Source organism: Rhinopithecus roxellana, chromosome 8 (assembly GCF_007565055.1).
Source record: "Rhinopithecus roxellana isolate Shanxi Qingling chromosome 8, ASM756505v1, whole genome shotgun sequence".
In the NCBI taxonomy this organism is placed as follows: domain Eukaryota; kingdom Metazoa; phylum Chordata; class Mammalia; order Primates; family Cercopithecidae; genus Rhinopithecus; species Rhinopithecus roxellana.
In genome coordinates this window covers 48625070-48646606 of record NC_044556.1, presented here as the reverse complement: position 1 = coordinate 48646606, position 21537 = coordinate 48625070, and the positions used below count along the sequence as shown (strand labels likewise).

Sequence of the window (21537 nt, the reverse complement as noted above, 5' to 3'; positions counted from 1 at the left end):
AAAATGGGTTCCAGGTGCTTTCTTTAGTTGGACTACTGCGGTATCTCTGGGTGGAGCACCTTATCCTCAGACAGAGGCCAGGTGCACTCCTAAGTCTCCATATTGGTGTCATAATATGCGTTCTATGATCTCTTTGCAAGACCTTTTTTAAAAAGCTTTCCTGCTCTGGTAAACAAGAGTGATTGGTAGTTAAGATTACACTTTTGTTTGTCTTTCCTAATCTTCTCTCGGAAATGACACCCATTTGTTGGTGAAAGGCTAGGTGGTCGGTCCCTTGACCCTTTGTTTGGAGCAACAGTTATTTCTCTTCTTCCAAATAGATGAAATATCAATCAGGGAGCCAGTGAGAAGCAGCCCCACTCTCAGGGAACTCTCCTGGGCGTCAGTTTACGTATCTGTAAAATGGTGATACAAAGACCTTTTGCACAGACTCATCCTTGGGGTCTATACTTCTCTAAAGCCTTCTCATTTTTTAGGTCCAGGTCAGGTCTCCCCTCTTTTCTGTGTAGTTTGTTAGTTTTTTGTTTTGTTTTTTATGTATCACCTCCTGGAGCCTATGGTTCCTAGAACTGATGATACATTAATTCCTGTTTAATTCTATTCTAATTGTTAGAATAGAATAATGTGAGTTAATCTGATCACATTAGGCAGATTGTGGGCTTGATAAAGAGAAGTTCTGGAATCATCTCTCAACATCCCATTTCCAAAGACTGTGTATTCAAAACAATAACAAAAATAATCAGATAATAACAACAATTACCATGTAATGACTGTTATTTCCCAAGCACTCTGCTGAACTCTTTACAGTCAACTCAGATAAAAGCTCTATGAGGTACTTAACAGCTCAGTTAACAGCCCATGAGGTAGATATTAATGGGGCCCAATTTACAGATGAAGAAACCAAGGCTCAGAGATTGTCTTGCTGGAGTCCAGATGTAAGTTAGCAACTGGAATTTTAACCCTTGCATGCCTGACTTCAAAGCTCTTTGCATTACGGCTTACTGATGGGTACAGTCCAAGCGCTCCCCTCCCCACCAAGTCTGCCATCCTTTTGTAGTCACAGCATGAAGTGGACAACAAAAGAGAGACAGATGTAGAGATGGATTTTATTTAGACAAATTACACATTTTACTTAATTTTTCCTTTCTAAAACCCTCACCATCAAAGATTGATCCCATAGAACTTCTAATTCAAGAACGCTCATTTCATAAAACATTTCAGAGATAGAAGGGGAGAAAATATTAATGCTAGGCAATAGATTAAAAGGTGTCCCCTCCAGGGACCTGGGATGATCAGACATTCCTTCCTAAATGGCATCCTAGTCACTTTTCTCCACTTCCCCACTCTCATTTTTCTTTCCACCCAACAATAGCATCCAAGTATCAGCAGAGGGCCCAGAGATGGGCAGGTGAGTCAGAGGTTGAACCTCCTGAGCCTTTAGCCTCCTCTGTCCCAACCTCTCGTGCCTATCTGTTCAGTTTAATAACACCAAGACAGTGAGGCTTAGCCCCTCTGCGAGGCAGCCGGAGAGGAGAGCAGGAAGACACAAGTTTCTCTGTGGTTTCCTTTCCTTATTTCAGGACTCCCCTAGCCTTTACCCATCCTATCAGCACATACACACACACACACACGCATGCATTTTAATAATGTAATAATCTCTCTATAAGTCTCAGTATCCAACAATTCTGAGCATCCTTTACCTTCATCCAAAACAACAGTAACCCATTATGGATCCAGTGAATACAGAAACAAGGCCAGTCCCTGGGGAAGGCAAGGCTTTTCTACAGCCTCCACTTGGCAGTCTCATTAGGGGCACTAGGGAGACATAGGAATCTCTGTGCTCTTTAAATAAAGGCCCTGCCAAGACAGCTGGAGATTCCCCTACTATTTCCATGCCCCTGCTAAAGCCTCCAGGAGAGGGAGATCTGGGGGCCTCCATAGCTGTCATCACACCTTCTCTTGGCACTAAGTTGGCAGTCAGCAAAGGAAGTAAATAGGAGGGGAAAATAGTTTTCCAGTGTTTTCTCTCCTATTTTATTTTCATCTTCACAGCAGAATTTTTTTTCCACAAGGGGAATCTGAGAAGTACAATGCTTTCTTTGTTTTAACAAGGCCTGGGGAAATTCCACTGGCCTCAGTGGCTGGGGATCTGGTCAGGGTTCGAGAGAGGACAACGGCTTCTTGGATATTCCTGTCGATAAGGCCTTCAGGGAATGGCTGGGTGAACAGCCAAGGGAGAAAGGGAAGGGATGGTTTCTATCATTGGATTGAACTGTAAAGGAGCTGCAGGGTGACAGATGTTGGCAGGAATTCCAGTGGAGTTTGTGTGTACAGTGACTCCCTAGCAGAGTTGACATCTTCACAGGCTAGGTGTACACCCTGGCAGAAGGAAAGGTTGCAACATCATCAAGGTGGGGCATTTGCCAAAGGTACATACCAAGGCATTTGTAAAGTTGAGGCTGCTGGTAAGTTCCAAGAAACCCTTTTTAAGACTGAGTAGAGGGAGGAGAAGCCAAAGGCAACCCAAGGCCATCTCACCACTACTCTGAGGAATGGTCCATGGAGACAACAGACTCAAGGAGCACATATAATGCAAGTTCCTTGATTCATGCTCTCTGTTGGCTGGGAACTTTGAGCTCTTCCTTGGAAGAGGGAGGGTGATCAGGTCAAGGAGGTAGGAACTTAGAGAACGCATCTGGTATGTTGCTGGTATGTAAAGAGAGAGTCATTCTATCCCTCTGGCTATCCCTTCCAGGCCAGCTTTTGCCATGCTTCCCTTCCCTCCCTCTACCCTGTTTCATGAGTAACCTGAAAGGCTTCATATACTGGGTACAGCGTGGGGAGGGAACTGCAGTCTGGGTGGATAGTCACATCTTTTACTATCCCAGAGCCCTGATTACAGTTTCTAGAATTAATGAGCAATGTCATTGAGACCCAGGGCCCAAAGGAGCCAAGCAGTGATGACAGTGAGAAAGCATCACTTCAGAAGGGACACATCTTTCCTCTCTGAGCCTCCTTTGTTCCCACCTGGTCCTGGTCCTCCCGTAAAGGAGGGTCACACTGATAGGTCATCTGACCTGGCCTTGCTGCTGGCCTTACTAAGACGTCGCTTGTCGCTATGATAGCCATGGGGAAGGTGGTGACCTGGTGAGACTCCATTGGGCACCTCAGGCTTCTGGCCATAGCGAACCTGGATGAAACCTTCCCCAGGAGTCTGCTCCTGACCTCGCACTTGCTCAGTGGCCAGGTTGTCTGTGTTTTGTTGGGAGGCCATATTATTGCTGAAGGGATTGAAGAATTTTCCCCCAGGGCCATTCTCCAGGCACTGATTAAAGTCGGGGGGTGGTGTGCAACTCTGGACCATGCTCACAGAGGGGCCAGAAAGCTGGCACTTAGCCATGTGCTGCCGCGGCTTGACAAATCGCTGTCTGATCTTCTTCCAGCCCAGGTGGTAGAGCTCAGCCAGGCTAAGGAGGAGGGACAGTGCAGCCACAGCCAGCATAAAGACAATGAAGACATTCTTCTCTGTGGGCCGGGATACGTAACAGTTGACCGGGTGGGGACAGGGACTCCTGCGGCAGACGTGCAGGGTGGTCAGGAAGATTCCGTAGATGAGGTACTGGCCCACAATGAAGCCCACCTCCATGGTGGTGCGGATCAGGATGCTGCACACATAGGTGTTGAGCAGGGAGCCCTGGAGGACAATCCTTCCATTCCCTTCCTCCCAGCAGGACAGTTCTGCTTTCTCAGCCACTGGGTACTCGTAAGAGCCAGAGCGCTGGACCTCTTTGGCCCTCTCGGCCTCCCGTAGCTTGCGCTTCTCCTGCATGCGCACAGTGTGCATGGCGTGGCCCATGTACACCAGAGAGGGCGTGGAGACGAAGATGATCTGCAGCACCCAGTAGCGAATGTGGGAGATGGGGAAAGCTTGGTCGTAGCAGACGTTCTGGCAGCCAGGCTGAATCGTATCACACCGGAAATCAGCCTGCTCATCCCCCCAGGAAGACTCAGCAGCTGTGCCCAGCACGAGCATACGGAATATGAAAAGGACAGTGAGCCAGACCTTGCCTACCACGGTCGAGTGCTTGTGTACTTCCTCCAGGAATTCTCCCAGGAAGCTCCAATCGCCCATCTTGGCACAGCCAGGTCACAGATGCCAAAACTTCTGCAAATGGGGGAGAGAGAAAGAGAGAAAAGGAGAAGGATGTTCTGTGAAGGTCTGGAAGGTCTATCATATTCTGGGATTCCACTGATCCGTCCAATGGGTTCTTTAAGACAATGCAACTTAGAAGTCAAAGCAACCAAAGAAAAGCTCTCTCTCATTTCCCAGCAAAAATAAAAAGAAAGAGAAGATTCAAAGTAGCCATATTAGCTAAATTGGAGCATGGCTCCCACACTTTAACGGATCTAGAAATCGAGGTGTGTGTTACAATATGGATTCTGCTCTTGCCCCAGTAATTCTACTTCAGGAGGTCTGGGATGGCCCCCAGGAATCTGGATTTACAACAAGTGGCCCAAGTGGTTCTGATGCAGGCAGCGTGGGACCGCACCTGGAGAAACACGAGTATTAAAAAGAACACAGGATTGGGATCTGCAAATGTGACTCTGGGCATTTACCTCACTGAGTCTGTTTCTTCATTTATCAGATGGGGGTGGGAATAGCTACACCAGAGAATTCTGAGGATTAAGTGATAAGAGGTATGTGATATTCTGAAAATCATTCCACAACTGTTCCAAATGTTTAAATGACTGTTGGATGGAAAAGGAATATTTTTATGGCTCCAGAGGGCAGAACTAGGTGGAGGAGGAAAGAGTGAGGATGCAATCGGCAAATTTGGCCCCTCAGGAAGCACTCTGCAAAAATCAGAACCGTCCAGCATACACCAGCTGTGTTGGGAGGTGGCAAACAAAAAGTGTGCTTTGGTCACACCAGCTAACAGTATCACAGATGAGTGCTCACTTCCCCTGGCTGGTAAGGCAATGTTGATCTCCCGTGCCTCAGTGCAACACAGCCATTCCAACCACACAGCTCAGCTCGCCCTGCTGCTAAGTTTCTATGTCTCACTTAAATAAGATTCTCACACACAGATCTACCCACCCTTATGTCCAGAATAAATGTCCCAAAACTTTATGTCCCTTACAAAATCCTCCCTCATCTGGCGCTTGTCTGCTTTTCCAGCTTCTTCCTGCCTGCCCACATGAGTTCCTTTTGTCCAGCCATGCTAAATCTTCCCAAATGCCCTCCTTCTGTACCTCTACATGGCCCCTCACTCCTAGTTGAATCCCATTTACCTTCAAAACTTAACCCAGTCATTGCCTCCTCCAACCCTCCCTCCTCCCTCAAGCTGAGCCTCTTCAGCTCCTGTGATGGTCCCTGGGACACTTACTTGTCTCCCAGTGCTTGCCGCCTTGTGTTGTAATCCTCTGCCTGTCTGTGTTCTCCCAGTAGGGACTGTTTGAAAATGGAGACTGTCTTCTCTTCTGTATCACCAGAGCCTGGCCCAGAGTAGGTGTTTAATACATCTTAGTTGAGTGAAGGAAGGAGGGGCTGACAGGCACTGTTGTTTCCCACCCAATAGAAAACCAATTCCCTGTTTCTTGCCTGCCTCCCATTGGCAGGGTGAAAAAGCCAGGTATTACTTTCTCAATCTCCTCTGCGGTTAGTTCTGGTAGGTGAGGTATGGAGAGAATCTAAAGTAGAGGGAATGCTCCAGAAAAGGTTTTTCTACCCCCCAGTAAATGGAGAGAGCCTCACTCACAGTGCTCCTATCCCCCTGTGAACAAGAGGGAACCTCACTCATAGTGCTCCCATCCCCTGGTGAACAGGAGGGAGCCTACTCACAGTGCTCCCATCCCCCAGTGAATAGGAGTGAGCTCCGCTTGTCCCCACCGCTTCCTGCCTGTGGACAGAGTTGTATGAACCAGGATGTCTAAAGCTGTCCAGAGAATCTCAGAAATGTCAACCAGTGCCCTGAGGCCTCTGAAGCAACTCTTGCGGCTCCCTACCTGCAGAATTCTTACTTAGTGAATAATAAATGTTCTTACAGTTTAAGTCTCTAACCATTCCTAATCAACAGGATGACAAAGATCTCGGAGGGAATGGAGCATACTATATTCCTTTCTTAGAATCATAAAACCTCAGATTTGGGTGGGACTTTAGAGGTTTGTCAAATTGAAACTTGACCTTCATATCTTTGCTGCCAACGTGCTCCTGGTTTCTGTCTAAACATTCTTCAGGCTTATGGGGAAAGATGGGGTCAGGGTGGTGCATTTTATAGTCCAGGCTTCCTCAGCTCTTGAGTTGATTGTTGCCTTGACAGGGACCAACCTCCTGGCCCTGTCTTCTCTCAGACCCCAGGTCCCCAACCTTGAGAGTATACAGAGTCCCTGGGAATGAGGGAGTTCCTGAGTGAGCAGAAAGGGTCTTATCTCTCTGCTCCTCTCTGTATCAAAGACCCATCCATGTACTGAGGCCTGTCCTATCATTTGTGATCAGACAAATGCCCCATTTCCTTAGGTAGCGAAGCACCCCCTCTTTCAGCCTCCAAATGTGGAAAATTGTGGAGCGTGTGCTCAAAAGGAAAATGGCTGATTAGATAAGAGTTTGAATTGTCTGTCCTCTCTTCTGGGCACATGTACAGTGTTCAGCACCTTCAGGGTCAGCCATACACGTGCAGTGACTGAACTATGGTGAGTGTCTGAGAAAAAGAGGGAGGGAGAGAAGGGGAGGAATAAAAAGAAGAGAAGAAAAGGCAAGGACAAGGGGGAGGTGGAAATGGAGAAAAAGACCATGTAAGGATTAAGAAAAGACAGATGCGGGAGTTAGCTTACTGAGGTTTGACAAATTTCTGTTACCATCTGCTGGGCTTAGATAAATGATTCACTCTGTGTTTCACTTTCCTTACCTGCAAAATGGACATACTATTAACTCATAGAGTGCTATGAAATGATGCCTACAAAGCACTTAACACAGTGTTCAGCAAATAAGAACTGAATCAAAGGTAGCCATTACTAGCAATGAGAGTGGTGGGGAAGGATGAGAGGTAGAAGAAGGAGGGAGAAAGAGAAATTAGAAAGTAGAGAAAGGTGCATTACAAAGGAGGAAAGAAATGGAAGCAAGAGTAGAAGGGGAGGAAATGAGAAGAAAACGGAAATAGAAAGGAAACAAAAAGAAACAAATGTCATATTCTTCCAGGATTTGGGGCAAGTTTTCCACACTCAGTCCCTAAAGACTTCTCCCTTGATCTCACTCTGTCACTCATTCCTTGCAAGTCCCCAAGGAAGTATAAAAATAGTTCCAGGCAAAGAATGCGACCCTTTGGTCTAATCTGCCAAGAGGCTTGACTGCTGACTCTTTCACTGCTGTCCAAGGAATTCCACCTGGAAGAGGTAAAGCACAGGTACAAGAAAGGAACACCTTGGAAAACCAGAAGGCAGTATTAGGAAAGATGTCTTATTGGGAGGGAACAAGAGAAACTATCTGAGGAGGTATGAGGGTGAGGCAGACCTCCTGGGCCCAGGCAGAGGAAATAGGGTGAAGGGTTTTTCATGTATGACTTCCTGCTGACGCTCAGGCAAGGTCAGAGAAACTTAAAATTGCTGCCACGTACCAGATGCTCAGTTTATAATGTGAAAGGTCTCTGACTGTAGTTACTTTTCCAGCTACGTTGGCTCCCCTATCTCAGCCACAGAAATTTGTAGATTAGATACTCAGTGAGTTTACTGGGCGTATAGCATATAAACTACTTTGTAGATTATTATCTGCTTCTTGGCAGGAAGTGTGTTAGGAGGGGCATAGGAAGCTGCCCATGCCATGAATAAATGCTATCAAACACAATGGCAATTTACCTCACTGATTTAGCAGTTATCCTCACTGGCTTCCTACCACTTAGAAAGTCTAAGCTGCTTAACTTGCCATTTGAAACCCTGTACAGTCTCATGCTGTCGTTTTTCAGCTTTTCCACTCACGCACTCAATACTTAAGCTACACAATTTCCCATGTACATATACACATCTCACCACTTCTCACCCACGTATCTTGGCTTCTTATGTTCCCTCTGCCTAGAATGTCCTTTTTTCATTCATTTAATAAGTTTATTGAGTGACTACAGGGTGCCAGCCATCATTCTAGACAATGAGAATACAGCAGGAAGGAGGGGAAACAAACCAGGATTCCCTGCCTTCACTGAGTGTAACTGCCTTTATACCCCTTAATTAAGAGCAGACAGTAAATACATGATTTCAATAAAACATGATGTGTGTTAACATTAAGGAAGTATAAGGTGTTATGGGAATGTGGGCAGGAGCCTGAATCTGGTTTATGGGTTTTGGGGAGGGTCCTAGGGAATTGTGTTCTAAAGCCCTCTGCCACTGATACAAGTTCTGAAATCAGCAAGGCAAAAAGAGATGGTCCCTAGAACCTGGAAGAGAACCATCCCATCTCTAAAGGTTCTTCACTCCCAAACCTTCAACATCCTCTTTCAACATGTCCTATCCTGGGATAAAGCAAATTTTGGAGGGGCCACTAGGGAACTTGTTTGGCAATAGTAATATGATGCTAGATAAGAGGAAGAGGGCCTGAGGAAGAATTTTGTGTATAGTGAGCATAAATCATTTTCTGCTTTTATTTTGTGTACTATATGGCCAAATGGCCAGAAATAAAACTCAGGCACCTACATTCTTAATCCAGTGTTCCTTTTTTTTTTTTTTTTTTGAGATGAAGTCTTGCTTTGTCACCCAGGCTGGAGTGCAGTGGCACTATCTCAACTCACTGCAACCTCTGCCTGCCAGTTTCAAGAAATTTTCCCTGCCTTAGCCTCTGGAGTAGCTGGGATTAGAGGCGTGTGCCACCATGCCTGGTTAATTTTTGTATTTTTAGTAGAGAAGGGGTTTCACCATGTGGGCCAGGCTGGTCTCAAATTCCTGACCTCAGTTGGTCCTCCCGCCTTGGGCTCCCAAAGTGCTGGGATTACAAGCGTGAGCCACTGCGCCCAGCCCAGTGCTCCTTCTTATGGTAACATTGTGGTCCCCCTACACGGCCAATGTTTTTCAAAGAAAATCATTTCAGAGCAACCTGGATTAATCATAAACTCATAGCCAGAACCTTTTCCGCTGACTCCGCAAATCTACAGCAAAATGGAGAAGTCTTCTAAAATTGACCTCAGCCCTCTTTGGTGTCTCCTGAACTCCAGAAGACTCTAAATTACCATCCAGCATGTAGGATATATTCTCACACTTGGTTATATATTTCCTTAGACTTGTTTTCTAAACATTTGTCTATCAGTTAACCTGCAGATACTTTGCTGAGTCCCCTTTATGTGCCCACCACTGTTCTGAGTAATGAGAACAGTCCCAAAGAGGTGCAAGGCCTGACACACACTGGGCACTCAATGATGTCTACTAAATTAATAAAATCGGCAGGGCGTGGTGGCTTATACCTGTAATTCCAGCACTTTGGAAGGCCAAGACGGGCAGATCATCTGAGGTCAGGAGTTCAAGACCAGCCTAGCCAACATGGCGAAACCCCATCTCCATTAAAATTTAAAAATTAGCCCAGTGTGGTGGTAGGCAGCTGTAATCCCAACTACTCAGGAGGCTGAGGCAGGAGAGTCACTTGAATCTGGGCGGTGGAGGTTGCAATGAGCTGAGATCATGCCAGTGCACTCTGCCTAGGCAACAGAGTGAGACTCCGCCTCAAAAAAAAAAAAAAAAAATTAGGCCGGGCGTGGTGGCTCAAGCCTGTAATCCCAGCACTTTGGGAGGCCGAGACGGGCGGATCATGAGGTCAGGAGATCAAGACCATCTTGGCTAACCCAGTGAAACCCCATCTCTACTAAAAAATACAAAAAACTAGCCTGGCGAGGTGGCGGGCGCCTGTAGTCCCAGCTACTTGGGAGGCTGAGGCAGGAGAATGGTGTAAACCCGGGAGGCGGAGCTTGCAGTGAGCTGAGATCCGGCCACTGCACTCCAGCCTGGGCAACAGAGCAAGACTCTGTCTCAAAAAAAATAAAAAAAAATAAAAAAAAAAATTAATAAAATCAGGCATGATTCCTTCTGTCAAGTATTTAACAGCTTTTTCTCTCAAATGGGTAGTATGCTTCTCAAAGTTAAAAGCCCTATGTCTTCTACTTTGAATTCTTATTGCATCAGGTTCTCTCATTTGGTACATAATAAATGCTTTCTTAATGATTGAAGAAAATGTTTGGCTAGCAGTAATATTGAAAAGAGGTCCTAAGGAGGCTCAAATCTTCTTAAGGTCAGCAGTAAAAATAAAACCTCACAATAAGTAAATAAAAATAAAAGCTTACATACTGTTCAAAATGTGCTTCTACATTCTCTTGTTGGTTCCAAGAGAGCAGGATCATATTTGTTCTGTTCAAGACCGAATACCTTCAGAATGTTATAGACATTCAATTTTTATTGTTGAATGAATGAATCCTCATAACCACTTTGTGGGGTGATTGTTATTGCCTGTGTTTTGCAGAGGAGGAAACATATAAAAGTGATTCGTTCAAAGAAACAATTAATGGAGGAAGAACCAGGGCTTCATTCCAGAGTTTCTGTTCAAGTCTGGTGCGTGCCAGAAAGTTTCATTCTGTCTTCCCTCCAAGAGTGGAGCTCATCAATTTTTAGACCTTCGAGAGGACTTCCTAGTGGAGATAACTCTTGTGGAGGAGTTAGGGGTATGTGATGTTTGTAGGGGTGTGGAGTGGGTGGAGGAGTTACAGAAGAGATGAGGGGATTTCAGATAAAAGCAAGACTGCATGAACAAATTCATTGAAATGAAAAAGAGCAGGCAGAAACAGATTGTGGAGAGTTTTAACAGCCATGCCTAGGAGTGTGGAGTTATTCTCAACCCACATGATAGGCCATGTTTGGTCCATGATTTGCTCCTGAGGGTCTAATCTGAAGCCTCCAAATGGGGTTGGGGATGTAAAGGACTGCACAATTAGTAATGTCCATGCTTGTAGCAGTCTTTTAGTAGTGGCTGCAGCATCAACTAGGTAGGCTTCCGATGACAGGTACCTTCCAGCACACTTGCTGTGACTGCACTCTCGTCTCTCCTGCTTAAGAAGATATATTGCTAGTAAGTGAGGTGCTACCATAGGGATGCCTTGAAAATTCTTTTCTTTCTGTTGATTCTAGTTCTGTCCCATGGAGTCACACATCATAGCCCTTCTAATATAGTATTTTACAATAATTTCTGTGTCCCCCAAGTCAGCAGCCGGGCCTTGAACTATAAAGCCTTTGAGGTCTCACACACCTGAGAATTAGTTGCTCTACAAGCCATGTATTCTCTCTCCCACTCAACCCTGAGCTCTCTGAAAACAAACTGCTTTTCTGTTCATCACTGTATTCTCCTCCTGAAATTACCCCCACTCCAAACCCCTTAGTGCTCAACACCACACCCTGCACAGTGTGGTATGTACTTTATAAAAACAACAATGGATGAATTGATAGCATTTAAGTCTCTTAAAACACCTAATGCCAAATTGATCAAGGCAATTCTTTACCAGTTGCTGAAGAAAAGGATGAGAATGCACACAGAGGCCAAGCAACACGTTGGGGCCATGCTGCACGTCAGTGGAGGGGCCTCCCTGGGAAGCTAGCATAGGGACACCTGCCCAATGACGATGGTGACCAGAACACCAGGCAGATGGAAGCCACTGAGTCTTTCTTCTACCTGTGACAGAACCATTCTCTCAGCAGGACTGAATGTATCTCAAGCAGAAATTCCATCACCGTGGACTACTCCCTCACTGCCTCCTCCCCTCATAGTACTGGGGAACTTATCCAAGCTTGTCAAAATTAGATGACAAGACCACTCCACAGAGTCTGAGTCTAATTCTGGACAACGACACATGTTCTGGACAGTATCTAACAAATCTCTGGTTCTCAATAAAGGTTGTTATTCATAGTAATAATAACAACTCCCTGGACCCATGCTATAATTCCACTCGCCATACAGTGGAATGTGGCGCAGGGCAGAGTTCACTTGCTTCCCGATTAAGAGAATTCTGTTGTGAAAGGACCCAAAGGGCCTCGCTTAAAGGCTGCCTGAGAAATAGTATCATGTCAGGGCAGTTTAGTTCAGAAAGTGTTTATCAAGCTCCTCCGCCATGCCAGACATCAAGGTAGCTTTATAAAGCAAAGCACCAAGCATAATCTTTATGTCAGAACTCTTTTGTACCTTATTCGTTTGTGTACATTTTTTTCTGATTTCCTCTCACCCCAATAATTTCTCCTTAAAATGGATATGTAGGGAGAATTACATGAGAAAGTGGTCTTGATCCTCAGTGACTTCAGTAATCTTTGTCATCCTTTGATATTCCCAACTACATCTAGTTTACCCAGTTACACACAGAAAAAGAATTTGAATTTGGATCTAGGTGATAATAATAATAATAGAAATAAAATAACACTCACTGACACCTGTCTATGTGCCAGACACTCTATAAGTGTCTTTCTATATCTGTTTTCATTTGCTTCTCGCAACAACCTGAGGAAGTGGGGACTATTCTTTTTTTTTTTTTTTTTTTTGAGACAAGGTCTCACTTTGTCACCCAGGCTGGAGTGCAGTGACACAATCACAGCTCACTGGAGCCTTGACCTCCTGGACTCAGATGATCCTCCCACCTCAGCCTCCCAAGTAGCCAGGACCACAGGTGTGCACCACCACACCCAGCTAATTTTTTGTATTTAAAAAAAATTTATTTTTAGAGATGGGGTTTTGTCCTTTTGCCCAAGGCTCGTCTCAAACTCTTGGGCTCAGGCGATCTACCCACTTCGGCCTCCCAAAGTGCTGGGATTACAGGCATGAGCCACCATGCCTGGCATCTCATCTTTTTTTACAGGGCTCAGAGAGGATAACTTGAGCAAGATCACATTGCTAGTAAGAGGTGGAGATGGAGTCAAACCCAGCTCCTAGCTCATCTGGCAGCAGTGTCCCTGCCTTAACAGTTGTGCTAAACTCTTATCTAAATCACCTGAAGTTTCTTCTTTGGAAAATCCTAGCCAGTCAAAGGCTGGCCACTTTTATATAAGATGATTGAAGAGGGAATGTTCGTTGAGATCATTGTTCGGATAGGCAGTTGATTGTAAGCGATTGGTGCTAATTCTTACATTTAGGATTTTCATTCTTTCCCGGATTTATGTTTGGGGAAACTACTTCAGCCTCAGGAGAAATGATCAGGCATATGATATAACTGTAGCTACTGAGTTGGGCAGTGTGGGCACCTTCCTCAGAAATGGAAGTCCACTGAGGGCCAGCATCCCTGAACCTTGCTTACTGTAGAGGGGAAAGGAAGATAGAGATAAGAGAGGAGAAGAGATGAGCGAGGTGAAGTACTCACTTCAGTCTTCCTCCTACTCCAGCCAGTGGTACCAATGGCAGATAATTAACTCCTTTTTAAATGTAATTATTTTATTCTGACAAGAACAGATGGGTCCATTCAGCAACACCCTGCTGGCAGACAGTTGTTTCAAAGCCAAGGAAGTAGAAGGGAGTGAAGAAAGAGATTTGTGCTAGGATAAATAATTTTCTTAAACCATTGGAAGAAAAAATGTTTACAAAAAGTGAATGAAAGGGAGTAGTAAATGGAGATATGAAATTACAACAAAATATTGGGAGGTCCTTCTTAATTACTCCAAGGGGGTTACTTAGTACCCACGCAATTAACTGCTAATGAAAATTCTGTTATAATACCCACATTTCTTTATTATTTCCCCCATTTGTCATAGATTTATAGTGCAGTAGAGCTGACCGGAATGTAGAGATCAATCAAACTCAACTCCTTATTTATAAACAAGATGACAAGGGTTCAAGGAAGTTAAGAATAGTGATAACAACACTAACTTGAGTATTTCCGATGTGTGAAGCCCTTTATAACTATACTTTCTAACCCTCCCATTAATCCTGCAAGGAAAGTAGTATTGCCCCATTTCACAGATGAGAAAACTGAGGCTCAGAAGCTAAGTACTTGTACTAAGTGCCACAACTGGCAAATGCTGCATAAAGTGTTGGAATCCAGCTAGCCTAACTCTAAAGCCCACATCCTCTCTATGTCTCTGACGAGAAAGAAAACCAAGGACTAGGACTGATAGATGATGATAAGCCTGTGCCCAGAACTCTAGTCTCTTAACTCTGAGAGCAGGACTTTTCCCACATTACCTTGCCTCATAAGAGACCCAGGGTTTTTCCTTTTAGCTTCTGGCTTACTGGCTGGCCATCTCTTACATATGCTGTTCCTAGAATTAATTATTACACTGGGGCCCTCAGCCCACAGTAGTCAGGATTCCCAGACTCTTTGGCCTCTGCCATCATTTGGCCAGAATTCACATATAGAAAGTTATTTCCTTTTTTAGCCAGCAAGTGTTCTTGGCTGCAGCAGCGTCTACTGCCCGGTTCTTGGCTGGCCAAACAGCGGGCTCTGGTGTTCCATTGATGTGAAATCATAACAAGAACAACAGAAACAGCGATTGTTAGGTGGAGGAACTTCCGGTCTCTAAGGAATAATAGGGCTAGGACCCTGCTTGCATTACTCTCTAGTGGTGTAACCCTAGGCAAGCCACTTATCCTCCCAATTTCTAACTCATCTAACAAATGGGAATGTTTACTCATGAGGATAACATAATATGTGGACATGTGGAGGCACCTAGAACAGTATCTGGCATATAGGCACTCAATAATATTAGTTCCTTGTTTTCTTTTCTGACATTTGCAGTAAAAACTCCTCTCAGACATGATCCAACTAGCCAACTTGATGCAGAATCTGATAGTGCCTCAGGCTGGTTAGTGACACAGCAAGGACCCTCACGTGGCACAGGTACAAGAGGGTAACTGTCAAGAGATGGGAAAAATACAGACAATGGAAAGCATAGTAATTAGTCTATAAATTAGTTATTTCACTAGGCATCCAGACCTCCTGGGTCAAGCTGGAGAATCAGGGAGGTGTAGGGCCTACTCAAATTAAGCCACTCTCATTCCTGTTTCAAGTCCAGCCTGCCTCCTAATGTGTTTTTAACTCAAGCTTTTAGGCCTGAAGTTGGACTCTACATGGCTCCATATTATAAAATGTATGCCTCATGGGATGCCTCTCTTCTGAGAAGCTGCAACACTCTTGAATCTGATCACCAAGCAGAAGGCACACTCACAATGAGAGGTCTGAAGCAGGCTCAGTTCTACTTGGAAGAGAAAGGGGGGGTTGTCTACTCCGTGATCAGAGGGTAAGGGACATCTTGATCCCTAGCCACCTCTGTCCTCTCCTGAGGTTCTGAATCATGGAGTTGCCAGGTTGGAGTAAGATTCTGGAAATCCCCTGTGAAAATGCAATGTTATCATTTCATGAAGAGAGGCTCTTTTCTGATTCCAGCTGTTTCTTTGTGATCCTAGACAAGATACTTCCCCTCCCTGAGCCTCACTTTGCTCACATGTGAAACAAAAGAGTTGAGGCTCTTCCATCTCTAAGTTAGAACATCTGGGGAGTCTGTGACTTGCCCAGTTGTGACAGTATGGCAAGTTAGTGGCAAAGCCAAGAAGCAAGTCCAGAGTTTCTGACTTCCAGCTTAGAGGACAGCAGAAGGAGTCCTAGAAGAAAAAAAATCTGTGGTCATAAAAACCCAGCAATACCTCCTCGGAAGTATATGTCATGGGAAGCCTTTCTATTTGACAGCCATTTAAAATACTTTGTTTAATCCTCATAAAACCTTATGAAGAAGATATTTATTAGCATCTTTGGCAGATGAAGAAACTGAGTATAAGAGACATTAAATAATTTTCCCAAGGTCACGTAGCTAAAATCCTAGCCAAATGTGACTCCAAATGCCCAGGTTCTTCCTTCAGCCGTACCCCTCGATGAGATAAACTCTAAGATCCTTCTGTGATTTTTTCAATACCTCTGATTCTGCGACCTCCTGACTCTCATTGGGCTGTTGAATAGTAAACTTTACTTGCCCATTATTTGCTAATATATCAGAAACAATATTCTCAAAGTGGCATCAAGCTGGCATCACCAGGAGCCAGCAGCTTGCAACAATAGGAAGGAAGCCAGCTTCCTTTCCAGGAACCCTGAAGCTTTCCAGGAAAATGGTCATCTCTCCCCTTTGTCCAGTTCAACCCTTGAGCCCAGGTTGGCGCTTATGGGAGTTCATTCACACAGAGAGCTACTGGAATCTTGAGTCCTTCCCTAGGACAGGGGGCAGAGCTTTGACCTTGGGTCTCCCTGGCCCTGAAGATGGTAGATCATCCAGTTCCTGTCCTGATTGATCCACATAGACAGGTCCCCTGTCCTAAGAGGTGGGGTCAGCCAGTAGCCGAGAGACCAGGCGGCACTGTGGCAGCACCCTGCACTGCCTGTGGCCCACGAACCGCCAGTGCAGACAATGAAGAGCAGGTGGGCAGGTGGGAGTCAATACCAACAAATAGAATCGTAGAGACGCTCAAGTGGAAGAATCAGGGAGACTCGGAGAGATGGAGGCTGGGAAAATACAGCCAGGGAGGTGGAGGTTAGAAGAGCCCTTGGTATGAGTGAGCAGGGCAGGGTGCTCTCCCAACTCAATCAGCCCTGACTCACTGTGTCGTCTCCTACAAGTCATGCCCTTCTCTAGTCCTTGTTCTCCTTATTTGCTGAAGAAGGAGGTCGGTAATGGAAGAGACCTCTTTAAGTTTTAATGTTCTCGAACCTTAGGGAGTACTAGGAGAGGGGACGGGAGTGAGGCAGTTAAGATATAAGAACAGTGACCAGCTTCAGGAGCCCAGCAAGCACGCCTCCGGGGTTCCAAGGCAGAGACAAAGCGGGGCTGCCTGATTCTGTGACTGCTGTGGCTCTGTGGACGTCACATGTGTGGGTGAGGGATGCTCAAAGAGTGCTGGGTTGGAAGTCACAGAATCCCCTCCTGGTACTCTGTGCTCTGCAGGCTGTGGTCACTGGGACTCCTCACCGGCAGGTGCTGAGTGAGGAAAAGGCTTGGAGGGACAGCCAGGGGAGCAGGCTCCAAACAGCTCTGCCGCCCCAGGCAACCTGGCAGGAAGTTAGAAAGTTCAGAGCTGTCCCTAGAGAGTAGTGAATCAAGGACTGGGCTGGGCTGTGACTCTGAGGACAGTGGGTGGAGGGGATGGAGGCTGCTTGGCTTGCTGATGTGAAAGTCAGGTTAGAAGGCCTCTAAATACCAGCTGGTGTCCCCAGCCATGAGCCACAGCACCAGGCAGTCAGAGGCGCTGCACCTCCACACGCTCCCCTTGGTCTCTTCTCTCCTTCAATTTTGCTGGTTCCAGGTCTCCTGACACCCTGTTCAGTGCTCTCTCCACTGCCCTGCCTCCACCCGCAGCCAGCTGGACCTCTTTGTGCCAGAGCCTTTTTCCAGAAACAGCAACCCCAGTGATTTGCTGGGGAGTGAGAACCAGGAATCCCTCTATTACAATGCAATACTGCGAGGGAGAATAAGGAAAAAACTTAGCAACAGAGCAGGATGAGAAATCCTTGGGTTGAGCCTCCCTTTTTCAGTGGTTCTGAGTTGCCTTTGAGCCTCTGGAATCACAGCCTTACACACCGTTACTGCTGAATGGAACCAGAGGAAACCTTCCATTTCAAATTCCCCATTTTATAGATGAGGAAACCGAGGCCAAGCATGGGGATGTGTCTGTTACAAGGCCTCCCAGCCCCTGAGTTTGGGCTCTTTCACTACCTGCTCAGAAGAAAGGTCCAGGAAGAAACTAACAGAATCTTTCTGCCCTGTGGTCTTCTACTTCACACCGCGAGTGGAAAGGAGACCTTCAGGTGGGCGCTTTCCTGGGCTTCCTAACTGGTTTCACACGCCTCTTTCCTCTGGCTGCAAGTGGCAGCCTGGATCTCTCAAATGCGGCCACTGCACAGCGGGGACATGATACTCTGCAGGAAACTAAGCAGGGAATATTTTTAAACCATCCAACATGCCTTAGGGAGGAAAAAAAAAAAGTAAAACACTCCCCTAGATGCTTCGAAAAGCATTTTGAAAAAAGATTCCATGCCTAGCAGAAGCATCGTAAAACAGTGTTGGTTTTACTTTTAAAGGGCCAATTCCCTCTAAGAAAAGTTCTTAGGAATGGACTGGTGACCCACTTCTAAGATGCCCCCAGAGGACTGAACTCCACAAGAGTAGGCTGGAACCCCAAGGGCCCTCCACTCGCAATTCTCCAGCTCACTCTAAATCAAGGAAGTAATTTATCTGCTGCTTCGCTAAGCCTTTCTTTTTAATATATCCAAACCTCACTATCACAGGAAATAGTGAGAGGGGTAGGGAATAAACTCACAGGTAGAAAGAAAGAGCTTTCTTTTTATCCAGCCCAGAATCCAAGTTCCCCTCTTGTGGCTACTTCATATCCACTTGTAGTTTTAGTTGTTCAAATTCAAGTCTTCTCTTACCTGCTTCTTTTCCTCCTCCCTGGACTTTCCTTCCGTTGGCTTCTTCACACTCTGGCTGCTTCTTCTCCAACTGCCCACGCTCTTTGCTCTTGAGCCTGTCAGTTGTTCCTCTTCCACCCTCTTTTTAATCGTATCTGTCGCCTTCCCTCCTCCCACTTCTTCCTACTCTTTCTCTCTCCACCCCTTTTCCCCTGTGAATCCCTCCCTCCCCTCTCTCTTTTGTGCTCTTAGAGTCTTTGCTCTAAAAGTCTTCTTCCCTCTACCTTCCTGTAGCCTCAGCTCACTGTGCTCCCCCTCCCTTGCCCCCAAGGAGGCAGAGCCCCCTTCTCCCTGCAGTCCTCCCCCGTCTGTCTGCCTGTCATCCTTGTCCTCACAGCAGTCCTCCACATTGCCTCTCCGCCCGGGCCGCTGGTGCACCACCTCCCTAGGTCTCTTCCTGCCCACCCCTCTGCTGCGTCGCCACAGACTTCCCAGGCCATCCTGGAGCATCAGCAGGAAAATTGGCACTGCCTGAGAGATCCCTCTTCCCATCCTTTTCCCATCATCAGAAAAAAAGAGGGTGTTCACTCACGTAACAAGCCTTTTTTGGGATTTCCACTATGCCCATACCAAAGAACTGAGCATCAGCCAGCACAGGAAAATGCGGTCTCACAAGTCACAACCATCCAGCACCCAGAATAGGCACCAGGACTAACCTGAAAGGAAAGAAATGCTAACCTCCCAGCTCCAAAAGTGGAGGGGATTCCTCACTCCCAGAATCATACTCTCTCCCCTTCTCCTCTAAAGAGAGGCGAGCAACTTCTATGCGTCAGGCACTGGGTTAGAGACTTCATATATATGTTGCCTATTTTTATCTCAATCATTCTAATTTCCAATTCTATAAGGTAGACCTTTTCTGCTTTTTACATTTGAGGAAACTGAGGTTCAGAGAAATTAAGTAACATGATTATGGTGGCCCAGTGTGTAAAGTAAGTGGTAGAATCAGGATTCGAAGTTTTCACCGGTGCCAACGTTTACCTTACTGCTCCTTCCGTGAAAGCAAACAGGTCTCCCAGCTGGAACTGAACTGATGGAAGTAAGGTTGGCTCTTGTTAGATCACATGCCACAGGTGACCAAATTCAGAAACTGGGGTATCTCTTCCTTCAAACCCTCCCACTCTCCAACTTCTCCCCCAGACTCCTCAACTTAAACACTTAGCCATGGACCCAGTTGGAATGAGGTAAGTGTCAACAACAGAGGTCACTACGAGTGGACTGAAATCAGACAAAACAATGACTAAGAGCCCACTGATTATGAGAGCTAAAGAAAACTTCAGTGATCATCTGGAACAGCCAGGGAAACTGAGGCCCAGAGAAAAGGCCACTTGTCAATGTCATATACAGTAGTAGGTGGCAGAGGCAGGGCAGGAAGCCAGAACGGTCCTTTTGCTCCACATCATCACCTGAAACATGCCTTTCCCACAAAGCACCGGTCACAAGCATTCCAAGATTCTACAAAGATGTTTCCTTAATGGGCTATATTTTTCATGGGTGAATGAGCTTAGGATCAGCAAGAGGGAAAAGAGCAAGGGGTTGAATTTCCAGTTTCGAGGGAGGCAACAACCCTGGTGAAAGCAAATGCAGGATTCTTGATTCCTTAGCCAGAGTTTACCCCACTTTTATCCAGCATCAGAGCAGATTCTGGAGCCAGCCTGACTGGGTTTGAATCCTGGCTCTGCCACTTACTAGCTGTGTGACATTGGACAAGTTAACCTCTATGCATCTCAGTTTCCTCAACTGTAAATTGGGAATATTATCTACTTCACAGGGCTGTCATGAGGACTAACGAGGATGTGAAAGGCACATAGAATGGTTGGGAACACGGAGGTACTGTAGATGTGGCTGCAAAATAATGCAATGCAATGCAATGCAATGCAATGCAATACAATACAATACAATACAATACAATACAATACAATACAATACAATACAATACAATACAATACAATACAATACACAATACTCAATACTATACCTACCTCCTCCCTGCCCATACTTGCCATGGCTGTACCAAAGTCCTGTGATGGAATTCAACATATGAAATCAATAGCAAACCCTGCTTCTCCAAAACAGAGATTAGTTTCACCAGTTTCACACTGTGACTTTGCCCCTACATCTCAGCCTTTCTACAAGAGCAGGGGACACCTAAGAACATCTTGTTATCTCCATCCAGGAGGTAGCCAGTTAAAGAACCCATAAAGTCTCAGCTGGGAGATGGTCTGAGAGTGGGGAAGGTTTAGTGGAATGTACACGCCTAGATCACTGGGCTGCCAGAGGAGAGATGATCTCGGGCAGGCCTGGAGATGACAGGAGAATGCCGTTTTCCTCTGAATGTGCAGAAGGGAAGAGCTGCCCAGATACAGACACACTAACGACCCTGGAGGGAGAGCAGGGTATACAAGGTAAATTTTCCCTTCGTGCTTGGCTGACAGAGAGCTAAAGCAGTGAAGAAACTGGATGGGTTGTCAGAGGAAGTCCAGGAAGTTTGCCTCAGGGGTGGAGGAAGGCTGAGGTCTCTGACTGATCATCCCAAGTCAATGAGGTCAAACAGCTCTCCAGTCGGGACCGTTCAGCATGGCATCCAGGACAGCTATGTTGCTTCAGCAAGGCCTTCAGAAATGTGATTTATTCCTCACCTGGCTCAGGCACCCAGAATAGGCACCAGGACTAACCTGAAAGTTAATGAACAAAAGTTAAAAAAAAAAAAAAAAAAAAAGATCTGCCAGGCGTGGTGGCTCACGCCTGTAATCCCAGCACTTTGGGAGGCCGAGGCGGGTGGATTACAAGGTCAGGAGATCGAGACCATCCTGGCTAACACGGTGAAACCCCGTCTCTACTAAAAATACAAAAAATTAGCCAGGCGTGGTGGCGGGCGCCTGTCGTCCCAGCTACTCGGGAGGCTGAGGCAGGAGAATGGCGTGAACCCGGGAGGCAGAGCTTGCAGTGAGCCGAGATCGGGCCACCGCACTCCAGCCTGGGCGACAGAGCGAGACTCCGTCTCAAAAAAAAAAAAAAAGATCATTTGGGCTGTGGATGTGAGGTGATTCTCTAAAGGGGCTGAAACTGGCGATCACCGCATAGCTAAGAAGGACCCCATAAG

At 46.1% G+C, this 21537-nt stretch overlaps 1 protein-coding gene across 1 annotated transcript; it reads right to left on the bottom strand.

The window, feature by feature from the left end:
* Positions 1-1088: 1088 nt before the first annotated feature.
* GJA5 (gap junction protein alpha 5) lies at positions 1089-18773 on the bottom strand. The gene is made up of 2 exons (XM_010383989.2): positions 18399-18773; positions 1089-4165 (listed from the first exon to the last, which is right to left on the bottom strand). The coding sequence occupies exon 2, from the start codon at positions 4130-4132 to the stop codon at positions 3056-3058; it is 1077 nt and encodes a 358-aa protein (XP_010382291.2). The 5' UTR covers positions 4133-4165; positions 18399-18773; the 3' UTR covers positions 1089-3055.
* Between the last annotated feature and the right edge of the window lie 2764 nt (positions 18774-21537).

Bases quoted from the DNA above. Each gene is read 5' to 3' on its own strand.
- GJA5 (XM_010383989.2), bottom strand. From the start codon at position 4,132: ATGGGCGATTGGAGCTTCCTGGGAGAATTCCTGGAGGAAGTACACAAG.